Source organism: Crocodylus porosus, unplaced genomic scaffold, assembly GCF_001723895.1.
Source record: "Crocodylus porosus isolate Cpor-Errol unplaced genomic scaffold, CroPor_comp1, whole genome shotgun sequence".
Classification (NCBI taxonomy): Eukaryota; Metazoa; Chordata; order Crocodylia; family Crocodylidae; genus Crocodylus; species Crocodylus porosus.
This window is the reverse complement of record NW_017728915.1, coordinates 16,320,424-16,334,689: the sequence shown is the minus strand read 5'-3', so window position 1 is coordinate 16,334,689 and position 14,266 is coordinate 16,320,424. Positions and strand designations below refer to the sequence as shown.

Here is a 14,266-nt window from a genome sequence, read left to right as displayed (position 1 = left end):
TCCTAATTAGCAGAACTACGCTGTATTTATTCTACCAAATACTGCATATCTTAGATTGGTGTGAGGAAAGACTGGGTCAAGGAGACATTTATTATACAGATAAAGAAGCCCATTAATGTAAAAGATTATATGCTTCTCTAGTATTTCACTGAATTCTGCTTACAAATGTGGCCATGTCTTCCAGCCCCTATTTGTTTATTTCTAGAGCCCCACTTTCACTTTCCATGTGGATGGGCTTTCACACATTTTCAATAATGGCGATGCTAAAATCAGTGTCACTTCAGGTACCCCAGACCTATTAGAACATTCTGTAAATGTCTGTTGGGAAAATGTTTATATTAATGAAAAAGTTTAAATTTAATCTTTTGTCCTCTACATATGTACTCCTGGAATGAATATTGCTTTGTTTGATCCCCTAGTCCATGACAGAGTACAGTGTTGCTTATTCACACCATCATTCCAGATAATTGATTTATTTCCTACAAATCTGTGCTGCTGCTTGAGCAGCCACAGACAATCCTGATGCTGCTCAAAGAGCCAGATCAGCAGGGTCCCAACAGGGCTCCCTGAGAGGTCACTGCTGGACATGCTGTCAGGGACTCAGCACAAGTCAGAGTTGGAGCAGGAAGGTCAGGGGACTTTTAACTGATGTTTTGGATCATCACCAGGCTACTGCACTGAATACTCTAAAAATATTAAAATAACATTAAAATAAGCATTAACTTCTAAAAAAAAGAATTAATAATTCAAGTAATGCTCATATGAAGCACTTGAGGCTATGAGTACTTAGCGTTCACTACAACATGAATCCTTGAGGCCTTCTGTGCTGGTGGGCACGTGACAGCTCAGAGGTTGGGGATATGTGATCTCAGACTTGTATTCTTCTGTTTCTCTGTTCTCAGATCCTTCTGATGATGAATGGGAAGAGCTTTCTAGCAGTGATGAAAGTGATCTGTTTATGGAGAATTCCTATGATGAGGGCAGTGGGCTGCTGATGTCTCCCCTCTGCCTTTCTGCTGAAGTTCATGCTGCGCTTTTGAACTACCTTGTTCCCAAAAAGGTAGAACCTCCAAAATTTAAGCCATTCCTCATGCTTGATTCAGACCTTAGATTAGACCAAGAAATTTTTCCAATTCTTACGAACTGCAGGAAGATACATTTTTAATCAACTTTTAGCATTTCTTTTTAAAACTAGATTTACCATATGTCTGAGTTTTCCTGGACCTGTCTTCTCTTTGGGAACTCTGTCCAGGCAGTTCTTTGAAATATGAACAAATATCTGGAGTTTTGCTGGTAGAACTGCATTTCCAGCTTGCCCTAGCAGCGTGTATGTTTCCCAGGGATCTGGGTTTTCCATTTGCTGTGGAAAAATGTGGATTTTCCTCTTTAAAGGAGGAAACTGCAGGTTTCCCCTTGCAGACTGGCAGCCTTCCAGCAAGGAGGTGCTTGGGGCACTTGGAGGCTGGGGTGCCATGTGAGCACATATGCACATGGCCGGCATACAGCCAGGCAGGGTGGCAGGAAAACCCTGGCAAGTGGATGCAGCTAAGTCTATGGGGAGAGAGGGTTGGAGGGCCAGAGTTGGGTACTGGTGGTGGAGGCTATGGCAGGGGTGTGTGGAGGGGATGGGTGTGAGGCAGGGCAGATGTCTGCTGGTACTGGGGGAAGGTGTCCAGGTCGTGGAGTTGTGGCAGGGCTCAAGGGGGAGACATCTGTCCTCCAGCAGGGGAAGGGGGGTCTCTGGGGGCAGCAGAGAGCTCTGTGGGTGGGTCAGCAGTGCCAGGGCTGACTGCCCATGCTTGCATGGGTGTGGTAGCTGGGAGATACTGCCAGAGGGAGGCGGGGGGGTGCATGGCCAGGCCACCTGGCATGGCAAGGGACCCCCAGCCCAGGGCGGGTGGTGCCACAGGCCTCCCCTCCTCTTCCCTCCAGCCTGTGCCAGGGATGGACTCACTTTGCCACTGCCCACACAAGTTGGAGCCACTGCACTCAAGCCCAGTTGGGACAGGGGCAGCTGGGGGTCCCCTCTGGCAGGGTTGGGGGCAGTGAGAGGTACCAGCAGGATTGGGGGGGGCTGTGGGTTGGGAGTGAAGGGTGCTAGCAGGGCCCTGGGGGCTGTGGCTTTAATTTTGTTTAATTTTTGAGGCAATAACACTTGTTATTTACCATAACAGTTAGCAACTGCCCCCCCCCCCATCATATTCCCTTCCCCTCCGCCCCCTGAAAGGTATCTTCTTTTTTGGAACTGGAAATATAGTAACCCTATTAAAACCCTAGATATGCATGACTTTGTAAGCTGACTTTTTAACTAATAAAATATCTAACTTGATTTCTGAAGTACAAGAATTTTTTATTCCCATTTATACCAAAAAAAAAGTCATCTTTGAGCATATTAAAGGCTATCTGCAAAGGAAAAATTAATATTGAATAACCCACAAAATAGATGCCAAATTCCCTCAATGGCAAGATGATGCGTGGTAGCAGGAGGTATGAATGGCAGTCAGCACTGAGATGAGCGCACACCTTATTTTCCGTTAGCTGGTTGTCACCAGAATGAAAGAACCTCACTGCTAAACTTTTTTTTTTTTCCTTCCAGATTCTTGACAAAACTGCTTTTCCAAACAGTGTTGCTGTAGACCTCTGTGCACATAGCCCATCTTGGAAACCATTAATTAGAAAGTAGGTATTTTACTGACATGCTTTATTTCCAGGGTATTTATTAGGTCTGTGCAAAGTGGCTAGTATTCCCTTCAGATTTGGCCAATTCAGGGGACAGCAATTTGATTTGATGATTTGAATCACTGTCCCAAATTGATTTGGCTGAATCAGCCAGGCCCATCCCGTGCCTGCTCTCCCAGCCTGGCAATGGTGTCCCACCCATCCCAGCTCCCAGCACTTTGGAAAAAAAAGCCCCGACTCACCGGGTGCTGCGGGGGGTGTGGGAGTGCGTGATCCCCACTGCCCCCCACTGACCCACGCTGCCATGAGCCCCCCGACCTCCCAGCTCTCCCCATGGCCCCACCTGCCCCAGCTCCGGCCATTTAAGGGGAAAAAAACCAACAAAAACCTCTGGACTCACCGATTCCTGCCCGGTGGGGGGGTGATCCCCAGTGCCCCACACTGCATGTGGGGCTCTTCCATGAGCCCCCTGGGGCTGCTGCAGGAGCTGGCAAGTTCAGGGGCTTTTTCAAGTTCTTTTCTTAAAGGGCCGGAGCTGGGGAAGGTGTGGCAGCCATGGGGAGGCTGAGACATTGGGGAGGGTTAGGGGGCTCATGCAGAGCCCCTCGTGCAGCAAGGGGCAGTGGGAATTGCCCTCCATTCGGCAGCACCCAGTGAGTGAAGGCTTTTTCTTTAAAGCACCGGAAGCTGAGACGGGCGGGGCAGCTGCAGGAGCTGGCGAGTTTTGGGGACTGTCCAAATCATTGAAGCTCTCCGACTCTTTTCCAAAGATTCGGAGAGGTTCAGATCGATTCAGACATTTTTATTGGTCCCTGGTTTGATTTGGATTTGGAGATTTGGCCACCGAATTGGGTTGAATCTCCTCTGAATTGAATCAGCACCTGAAGCTTCACAAAGCCCTAGTATTTATAGATTTTTTTAATAACGTAATTGAAATTGAAGACTTGGCATTACAAGGAAAGGCCTGTGCTGGCTCACCTTCGAGATTGGACCATACTGGCTTCCTACAGTATGATTCAGTAACAAGATACAAATATTTCTATGCAAGTACATTATCTCAAATGATCTCATAAATTATACCCTCTGTCTAGGCTTCCTATTGGAATGTAAATTCTTTGCTTTCTCAAAAAAAAGATTAATAATGTACAGAGTCACTAATGGCATTCTTTTTGCTGTTTATTCCAGGTTGAATGTGGTCCAGTGTAGAGCTCTAACATGTCTCCATAGCATTTTGTTAGTAGCAGATGTGGATTGCCTTGGAGGATCTTCGGCACTTCAGTCACTTTCAGAGCACCTGTCCCAGTTAGTTTTTTCTCAGTCAGGTAAATTTCAGATGGTATTGTTAAAGGGTTCGATTGCCTCTATTATAATTAACATGCAATTCCATTATGTTTTATGTTCCCTTCTGAATGCAGGAATACTTGATATTGGCAATATAGTGCCATGCCCAAAACTGATGTGGCCTGTTTTCCTAGGAAAGCCCTGATCATGTACAGCATTGGCATGTAGCATATTTTGAGCAAAAGGAAGTTTTTCAAAAAGTGGTTACAGCAGGCAACTCCAGCATTAATGTGTTTTATTACAATAGAGAAGGAAAGGGCTGTTCTGTTTCGTGGGGCTGACTTATGCATGTAGGTGTGTAGTTTGGAAAATGCAGTTAGGCAAGTGATTTAAGGGTGTAACAGCATTTAACATTTTGTTTTTAAACTAGGCGTAGAAGCTAGTTACTAGATTTCCAAGAATAGTAGTGGTCTGTGTTTGTCCTCATTCAAAAAAAAATTAATCTAATGGATGATGTTCTTACAAAAATGATGTTTTAAAATAGGACACTTCACAAAGATTAGACTTCATAGAAATGTCAAGACAGCAGCATATTGGGAGGCTTAGTACAGATCAGAATACCACAGGTAGTCTAACACTGTTGGCGATCTGAATCACTTAATATAACTGTATTTTAGTAGTGTGTGTCGTAAAATTGGTGAAAATTGTGTGTTTCCACATTACTGACTTGCTTTTACTGAGCAGTAAAAGCCTGTTGGAGTTCTGGAAACTGACTGAAAAGTATGTTAGTCCTAAAACAGGGCTTAAGAAACTTAGCTTATTCATGACTTTAATAATTCTCAATCTCTTGGCAAACATTTAGGAATCCCCGTTCCCCCTGCCCAGAATTCTCAGTTCACAGCTGCCAGAAAGGCATGTATAGTATTAACTTGCAACACTGTAGTACAATGCTGCATTAATATGTCTTTCAAAATGTGATTGCCTGGAGAACCTTTTTAAGAAACTGTATAATAAATATCATAGTCCAGGTTACAAGGGACACTGACTGAAGGAAAAAGGAAAGAAATAATCATGTTAGTCTGAAGTTGGGCAGAAGGCTACAGACGAACTACATCAGATATATATATAAAATAAGCTTTTGTGAGCCCAGGCAGTGAAAGGCCATCACATGTCAAAATGCACAATATGGTGCTCAGTGTAAAAACCTTCTAAAAGGAGGTGTATGTATAGTCTGTTGCATACTTCTGGAGCAGGACTGTGAGCTCTGTGACTCTACATGTTGCAATGTGTAATAATCAGAATAAAGAAAGCTTTTAAAAGGTGTTTTGAGAAATGAAGAGTTGAAGAAATGTGGTGCCAAAAAAGAACAGCTAAAAGGAGCCTGCTTACATTAATAGGGAAATATTAGCCCCTCATTTTCTGCTGTAGTGAGATTTGTAGGATGATCTGCTCCCAGGTATAGTAGATAACATGTTAAGACAAAGTAGGTTTGGGCAAGTCCTACAACACCTGGTGAATTATGTGGACTACAGGACAGGGGCCTAGCTGCTTAGTTTGACAAGAAACGAGCTTCTGTTTTGGCACAAGTCTGCAATCGGCAGCCTAAGAAGAGTACAATGAGACTATAAAAAGTACTACATTAATATACATGTAAGAAGATGATTGGTGGTGTTGGGCGGTTGTTAGTTAGTGAGTGTCTACATGTGTGTCCAGCTGCACTTGTTGTTACTGCACAGTCATTTAGTATTTGTTTTAGCTAGTACTGCAGAGTCCCAGTGCTGCACAGGTCATTTTCTTGACCTTACTGTGCAGTAGCAACGATTGACTGTGCAGTAGCTTATTGCTACTATGCAGTAGTGGTGGTGTCACGGTCCGTGCCTGTTGATGCTACAGCAACGTAGTGTCATAGAATCATAGAAGTAGGGTTGGAAGGGACCTTATAGATCTTCAAGTCTGACCCCCTGCCAGGGCAGGAGAAAAAACTGGGCTCAAATGATCACAGCTAGGTAGGCATCAAGCCTCCTCTTAAAGACCCGCAGGGTAGGAGCCAGCACCACTTCCCTTGGAAGTTGGGTCCAGACCCTAGCCGCCCTAACTGTGAAGTAGTTTTTACAGAGACTACTTAGTGTCTTGTGTAGATGCCCCCAGTGAGAACAACTTAAATCATAGAACCAGTATTTATTGCTTCTCAGGGAAGAATACAGGTCCACAAAGGGAGATGTCAGTTTTCTGGGATTAGATTAGAACTTCAAAAGCACGACAGTCCTTCAAACCTGTTTAAGAGATCTGGGATTAAGTTTTAAAATACGCATGAAGCTCCCCTTTGGTTATCTATTAGTATTGCAGTTGTGCCTCCGATGTCTGGATGCTTGGTGCCAGTGCTCAGCCAAACCTTAATTTGACTTCTGTTTTTCTGATTGCAATTTTGTGCTGATACAATGGGTCACTTAACATCCTAATCTTGGGTATCTCTGGTCTTAGTTTTTAGGCATAATCTGTGACTGTTGCAGGCACAGTTGATCTTGAACACAAAGTTATGGTTTCCCCTTGCAAGTCTAGAAGTCTACTCTTGAAAAATTTAGCTTTCAATATTCAGTAGTACCTAATAGATGGAAGAGGCTGGCGCAGAAAAAGGAACCTTGTTTTTCTTCAGTGTGTAATGTCTTTAAAATAATTTGAAGCTTGTTTTGGCTGTGTGTTGTTTTGTTTCTGGACAGAATTTCCTAAAGACGCTGAGTTCCTAGAAGCTGTAACTAGTGCCTTGAGGGCTCTCTTGCAAACAATGGCATCAAAGAACATATCACAGGTGAGAGACTTTTTTCCAATCTTCCTAGTTTTCAGCAGAAGGCCTCCTCTACATGTTGCATGGATTATGCAGTTACCTAGTTAATTGCATTTATTTAGACCCACTACATGCGCAAATTAACTATCCTGTCTTAAAAGAGTCCAGCCAGCTATAAAATTAGAGCTGGAAAATGTGTAATAATTTTATAGCTGGTTTCTATCCAAATTTAATTTGCATGTGTAGCAGGGTCTGTGCCTTTGTAGCTAGGAGCCCTGTAAACTGACTAGGCTGTCATCTGAAGGGGTGCATCATGCACTACTGTGGCTGAGAGTACCCCAGCTGATGTAATCCTGAGCTTCCCCTACACTGGCAATGAGGCGTGATACGATGTGATGCTGGATCCCAGAATTGAGCTTCCTGCCATGCACGTGTGGCATTTAGGATTAATATAAGGGTAACAAAAATAAATATAATGGCTTGATACCAAAGACCCTCCTTGGTCAATCCAGCTGTTACTGGGTCACTTGAGCTGGGGCATTAAAGGTGGCCAGGTGGTAGGTTGACTACATTGTTGCCTTGTGTGACAGATTTTAGAAATCTTGCCTTAACCACAGTGGCTCAGTGGGCTACTAAACTCATGAGGTCCTTTCATAGTTTTCATAGACAGGATGTTAGAGTACATGAAGATTTGACAGTTATAGCTGGCAAGCTGCACGTGGCCTGCCATGCAGTTGTATCTGGCCAGTGTCAAGGTAGGGTGTCAGTGGCAGTTGGGGGATGGGGGGAATTGATGGTATTTAACAGCAGTCATGTCATGAGCACAGTAGCAGCAGTTGGGCAGTGGGGGATGCAGCAGCAGCTGGGTCACAAGCAATGGCCTATCTTCAGACCATGCTGCATTAATTCAACCCAGCACTCCTGGTAGGTTGCCAACCCCTGGACTAGATGATCTAAGTTTCTTTTGACATCAATCTCTATGAATAAAGCCTTTCTGTATTGTGAACTCTAATGGCGTAGAGAGAGGTAGTTAACCGAATTAGTTTGAAGTCAGGCAGAAAGCAAGGTAGGCTGGCACTTTAGGGATTAACTGAACAGTAGTTTATGATTCTATTTTTTTTCTTCTGCTGGGCCAGAATGACAAGCCTCAAGATTGTTCTGGAGAAATAGCTTGAAGAGTGCAAGGACACTTGATCTTTATGCTTTGGGATTCACGTTTCATAATATTTGTGCTGATTATCTGGTGTAGGATTGTCTGAATATCTTCTATGGAAGCATATGATTTAAGTATTAGTCTTACAGTAGTGTTCCTATGGAAGTTTTAAATGCATCTGACAAGTGCCTTTTGTTTCTTTTTTTTCTTTTGAACAGTGTATAACTCCTGAGCAGCTGATAACTTTATGTGAAGCTGGAATTCAGTGCAGCAATGTAAGTGTTAGAGTAAATGTAGTTAGTATCCTAGGAATTGCTGGGAGTGTGCTGGCAAAAGTAGAAGATTCAGCTGAAACACTAAAGGTAATATATATATATATATATATATATATAAAAAAAGTGTGTGCATGTGTGTGTGAACCCGAACACTTACTTAGTCAAACTTTTTTAATGTTGTGTTATTTAAAAAAAAATGTCTCTTTCAGATGATTGGGAAATTTCTTCTTGAGGTTGCTGTGAAGGACTTTTCACTTGTGGTAGCTGGAGAAGCTCTGGATGCACTTTTTGATGTTTTTGCAGATGGTAAAGAAGCTGAAACAGCAGCTGTTGAGATTAAATTGCTCCCAGCACTGAAAGAATTCCAGCCAGTCTTCAAAATGAGGGTAGGTATCCCATACACCAGTATGCAATTTGAGGTTTCAATGTTTACAGTGTGAATTAAGATTTGAAACTAGTTTAGTTGCTTATGCTGTTGGGAAATTAATTTTATTATGAAATATGCTAACTCAATCTTAAAGGATTGAGTATGAAGAAAATACAAACCTCAGAGTTCTTGCTAATATGCATTTCAGTTCCTTTGGCACATTTTAAACAGTATGTGCACAATGACTCAACTAATGCCATGTTATATCAGGCAGCACTGTTGGTGTCCAAGTCATTGCTCATCTCTCTTTCTGAAGTCCTGGGAAGACAGATTTTTCAAAGGAAGAGAGGGCCAGACAGAATCTCTTTTTGAGGGACTGGAGAAAACTTTCTTTTGAAAGTAGTCTGACCTTTTTTGTTTTTTGTTGTTTTAACCTGAGAATCTTGTAAGTGTGCATATATTTATCCAGCTGCTGTTTGGTTAAAAACTGTTTAGCTAAACAAGAATCCTTTCTTGAGAATACAGACTGAAATTTCCAGTTCATCAAATTTAAGTATTTGTATGTTTAGAAAAAAATGCAAATTATTAAAAAGAATGTTTCATGAATTGTGTTACACACTGGAGTGAACTTAATAGGTTATCACTTGTATATCATTTTTAAACTCTTTAATTTTTAGTTTTGCAGTTGTTGGGTTGCATAGTATCAATTGGCCGGGCATTCTGGAGTATAACATTCTGACTATCAGAAGTAGGTGCCAGGCTCCACCAATCAACTTTTTATCAAATCTACAACTGCTTTGTATTACTTACAGAATATATAAGAATTCCAATATTTAGATCTTTTCACGACAATGGGTGTAGAAGATAAAAGCACATTTCAGATGCATCTGTGAAATTAGATGCTGAAAATGTCACAGGTCAGTTACTGTATATACTCAAATCTGAGATGACCCTGAATTCAAGACAGCCCCCCAATATTTAAATTCTATATATGGAAATTTTATCAATTTGTTTATAATTTTCCAGATGTAGAATCAAATACTGGGGGGCTTTCTTGAATTCATGTGTCTACTCCCTCCCCACTGCTGTAAGGAGAGCAGTAGCTGTGTATAAGGCATCTCCCCCAGTCACTGTTCCCCACACACACTCCCCAGAGTCTCTGCTTTCCCCCCCCCCTTCCCCTTTATTTTCAAATGCTACTTGAACTCTGTTCCTTCCCCAGAGTACAGCACATGGAAGTGCAGCCCTTACCAGGCTATGCAGCAGTGCAATTGCTGCTGATTGGTGGGGGGGGCAGGTGATAGAGTTTCTATGTGCTCCCTGCCCAGGAGGGAATCCAGCCTGAGCAGGAGCTGAACTGTGCCTGACAGTAAGACGGGTGGGGGTGTGTGGAAGCTGCAGAGGACAAGGTCGGGGTAGGCAGGCAGCTAGCTGTCTGGGTCTGTGTCTGGCCTTGACCTGATCCCAGGACCAGAGTACGAGCTGTGGCACCTGCCTGCCCCCCCTCCCCAGGTGAATCTAAGATGTGGGGTTTTCCCCCATGCTGATGGTGGGGGTGTCATTTTAGATTCAAGTAAAAATGGTATTGGTAACGACTACTTTTATCATAGGTGGGCAGTAAAAGGATTTAGAACAGAAATTGCTCAGTCTGTGTAAAAGTGTGTATGTGTGTGCTTGTGTGTGTGTGTGTGTGTGTGTGTGTACAAGCATGTGCTTGTGAAAGAGTGCAAGACGGTAGTGTCTTGCCAGAGGATGTCAGAGGAGTTCTTATAAAATTGGCTGATCCAGTCTGAAAGATTTGCCTTCTCAATTGTGTGTGTGTGTGTGTGTGTGTGTGTGTGTGTGTATATATCTCTGTGTGTAATAATCTCTCTCTCTGCAATATATATATTTATTGCAGATACGGAAAGAAGGAAAAAAACAGTACAGCATGGACCAGTTGTGTGTCCTAGACAATGTAAAATTGAATTTGAGAAGATTCATTGCCTATCAAGAGACATTGGAGAAAAAATGACTTCTTAAAAAAACAAAGGACTTTGAAAGGATTATAAATAAAGGCTTTCTTGATTTTTTTATTTCATCGTATTTAGAAATCTAGAATTGGATGGGGAATGGAATTTTGTGTTGCTGTTAATGTTGCTTTTCTCATACAGTGTTTTTTTTATAACTTCTGGGTTGATGCAATATTAAAGCTGGCTTCAACGTGCAAGTGCAGCATTACTTGGAGACTAAATGTTAACAGTGATGGAATGTGCTTTTCCAATCTGGAGACCTGTAAATAGTTTACTCTCCTTGTATAGAAATCTGTGTATTTTGGCACAAATTAATTGCATAGGAAAGTAATAAAAATTATATCTTGGTGCATAGTAGGGCCAGGAAACCATAAAAAAAAAAAAAAAAAAAAAAGATATTTTACAAAGGTCTAACGTTCAGCTACTGTTTAATGGTTATTGTTTGCTCTTAACTGTTTCTAGAGCTGAAAGTTTCCTAAGCAAAGTATGATAAATGCATAGACTGTAACTGGCATTTAGATCTGTTGCCTTTAAGCTTATCAAAGAAGACAGACATCTCTTTCTGTATGACCAGTAATTGTAGTTTGGGAAAACTTGTAGAAAGTACTTTTAAGATTTCCGAAAATCTGATTGATTTACTTCCCTCCTTGTAGAGCATATGTTAAGCTTAAAAGTTTGTATTCAGGGAAGTATTAAACCTAATTACATAAATAACTGTTTTAATATTGAGGTATGATAAACTATTTTTTATAATTGGGTAAATTATACCCTACATGAATTATAAGCCTTTCCCAAATCAGTTTTGGGATTTGGGAAAGGCTTATACATTTGGGAAAGGTTTATAAAATTCATTATATATTCTAAAATTCATTCACTATTTTTGAAGCATCATGTATGCATAAAGATAAATAGAAACTCTGTGAAGCAATTTTTATTATCTAAAATTGGATGCTTTTGCTCTCCTGAATTAAATACTTGATTAAAAAAAACTTGGAATGTGTATGTAGCTTGGAACAACAGGAAACATAGAAGAAAATACAGAAGATGGGCTTCAAAACTTTATTCAGGTTATTTGGATTACTAAGGCTGAAGTTTAATTCTATTCAAAATTGTTATAATTGTGATTTTTAATCCTGGCAAGCCAAAAGTTAAATCAGTTTCCAAAAAAATTACGTATTTTCTTGTCTTAGTATGAATTAGAAGGAAGCAGTATACTTCTCTCAGCTTCTCTTGAAAAGGAGATATTCCCATATGCCGTCTTCATACGTTTCTCTGGACATGATGTTGGATCTCTCTACTTGAATATATACACCTGTTTTCACTGTGAGTTAGGAGACTACGCTTTTTTAATCACTTATGCAATAACATTACAAAGCTTAGCATTGAAAAGAAATTTATGTTGTTAGTCTTCAAGAATGCTCCCTCCCCTCCTCTCTGAAATCTAAAATGCATACAGATTAGATCTGACTGCATAGCCAGAAAAACATTCTAACTACAGCTGTCAAAAAACAAAGAACACCAAGAAGTTGTAGAACAGGGACAGGCAATTATTTTGGGCAGAGGGCCACTTACCCAGTTTTGGCAGGCTGTTGAGCGCTGCATGGGTAGCTCCGCTCTGTGACAGGTGCCCCACCCCCAGTCACCATCTTGGAACCAATGTCCGAGGGCCAGCACCAGTGGGGCGCAGAGTGGGGCATAGGCTGGCAAGAGTCTGTGGAGCTGGGCTGGGCTGCACCAGCAGGGAGAGGGGAGCTGGCCTGGCTCTACAGAGCCCCTGGCAACTGGGACCGTGCACTTCTGCCACCCTGCTCTGGGGCCTGCTGGCACTGGCCCCGGGACACTTTTGTGCGGGCCCCGTGCTCCCGCTGGCTCCCTGCCCGCTCACACCTAGTGCCCCCTAGCCCCGTGGTACAGGCAGGGGGCAGTGCTCAGCCCTGACCCCCAGCTCACCAGCAGGGAAGAAGCTGGTGCTGAGCGTGGGGAAAAGCGGCCCCTCACCCACCCCACGGCCAGTGCTCCCTGCTGAAGCCACTTGCAGCCCATGCGGGGCTGTCTGGAGCAGGCACAGGCAGCCTCATATGGGCTGCAGCGTGGGGTGCTGGCCATAGGGCGGGTGAGGGGCCACTTATCCCTGTGCTCAGCACCAGCTTGTAACCTGCCCCACTGCCAGCCTGACAGTGGGGGCCAGGTTACAAGGTGATGCTGAGCGCTGGGGGGAGAAAGCAGCCCCACCCTGTGGCCAGTGCCCCATGCTGCAGCTGCTTGCAGCCGGCCTGGGGCTGCCTGTGCCTGCTCCGGACAGCCCCGCGTGGGCTGCGAACGCCTGCAGCGCAGGGTGCCGGCTATGGGGCAGGTGAGGGACGGCTTTCCTCCATGCAGGGAAGGAGCCCAGGGAAAAGCTGAGTGTGGGGGGGAAGCGGCCCCTCTCACGCCTGGAACCCCACGCTGCAGGCACTTGCAGCCTGCACAGGGCTGTCCGGACTGGGCACAGGCAGCCCCGCGCAGGCTGCAAGCAGCTGCAGTGCAAGGCACTGGGTGTGGGTGGGGAGGGGCTGCCTCTCCCCTGGTGCTCCTTCCTTGCCTGGGGTCCTCCCCCACCCCCACTTACCTGAGCTTCCTGCGCTGCCAGCCCAGAAACTGTGGCAGGGGCTTCTGGCTGAGGGGGTGGGGCCAGGTAGGCCACACTGTTGTGGGAGCCCAGCAGGCTTCCCCTTTGTCCTACTGCCCTTGGTTCCTGTCATTTTTGACAGGAACCAAGGGCAGAGAAAGATTCATTTTTTACATTTTTTTTTTTTTTTTTTTTTTTTTTTTTTTTTTAGTGGCCCTGCATATTGGATAGAATGATCTTGAGGGCCAGATTTTGCCCATCCCTGTTGTAGAAGATGCCTTCCAAGTGTTTTGATTCCTTTGACTGGTAATTTACTACAGTAGCACAGTTGACACATTTCTTACTAATTTTTGCCCAGGCCTTGGGTTTTAAGCTAAGATGTATAAAGCAAACTCTTTGGTTTGGTTCTTTTATTCGTAATATTTCCCTGTCTTTCAGTTTACGGTTACTTGTCTGTCTTTGTCTTTTTCTTTGGTGGTAAGTCCTAGGATAGCTACCTCAGATGCTTGGTGGTAAGCCCTAGGATATCAAATCAACTCTGACCATTGTCCAGGTTATGGATAAGTCCACAGGTTCTGAAAACCACACAATGTCTCTGACCTTAAGGGTAGCGAAGGCTAGATTCCCAAGATTTCTTAAAATCTCTTTCAAAGCCTAAAGGACCTACCAGTATTCTCTCCAAACTGCTACTTCAGTAAGAATCTTTGGGAATCCTTTGGATCACGGCTGTCAAACTCACTTAGCTTCGTAGGCTAAGTGCAGACAGTCCAAAAGCCTGAGGTTGAATCGATTCAGTCTTTGCAGGTTTCTCTAAACTGCATAGATTGAACCAATAAGCAAGTGAACTGATGTTTACTTTTCAGACAGGAAAGGCACCCAAACCCCTGCAATGGCCCAGACCAGTAGCGCCCCCAGCCACATGTCCTCCTCAGCTCCTAGGCAGTGGAGGAATGGGTGAGGGGGAAAACCCACCTCTCCAGCCCATCACCAAACCCCCAGCCAGGAGCAGCCCAGCATTGGGAGCTTGAACCAAGGGCTTTACTCTGTCTTGGGGGCCAACTGAGGGAGGGTGGGAGGGGCCGGGAACCAGAGTGGAGCTGGAGTCTTGT

At 43.7% G+C, this 14,266-nt stretch overlaps 1 protein-coding gene and 2 long non-coding RNA genes across 5 annotated transcripts in view; 2 read left to right on the top strand and 1 right to left on the bottom strand.

The window, feature by feature from the left end:
- The window catches only part of HEATR3 (HEAT repeat containing 3), a 30,765-nt gene extending 20,190 nt beyond the window's left edge, over positions 1-10,575 (top strand). For all 3 annotated transcript variants that reach the window (XM_019535750.1, XM_019535747.1, XM_019535748.1), the window contains 7 exons: positions 903-1,060; positions 2,597-2,679; positions 3,865-4,001; positions 6,678-6,766; positions 8,114-8,257; positions 8,380-8,556; positions 10,438-10,575. In XM_019535750.1, coding sequence (XP_019391295.1) covers positions 903-1,060; positions 2,597-2,679; positions 3,865-4,001; positions 6,678-6,766; positions 8,114-8,257; positions 8,380-8,556; positions 10,438-10,551 — 902 coding nt within the window. In that variant the 3' untranslated portion in view covers positions 10,552-10,575. The remainder of the gene's footprint in view (positions 1-902; positions 1,061-2,596; positions 2,680-3,864; positions 4,002-6,677; positions 6,767-8,113; positions 8,258-8,379; positions 8,557-10,437) is intronic.
- Positions 10,576-10,688: 113 nt separating this feature from the next.
- On the bottom strand, positions 10,689-11,464 carry LOC109310538. The gene is made up of 2 exons (XR_002101242.1): positions 11,376-11,464; positions 10,689-11,335 (listed from the first exon to the last, which is right to left on the bottom strand). It is a non-coding gene; the product is annotated as an uncharacterized LOC109310538 (long non-coding RNA).
- A 180-nt stretch (positions 11,465-11,644) lies between these two features.
- Positions 11,645-14,266, top strand: part of LOC109310539 — a 14,803-nt gene continuing 12,181 nt past the window's right edge. The window contains exon 1 of the long non-coding RNA XR_002101243.1: positions 11,645-11,732. This is a non-coding gene — a long non-coding RNA (uncharacterized LOC109310539). The remainder of the gene's footprint in view (positions 11,733-14,266) is intronic.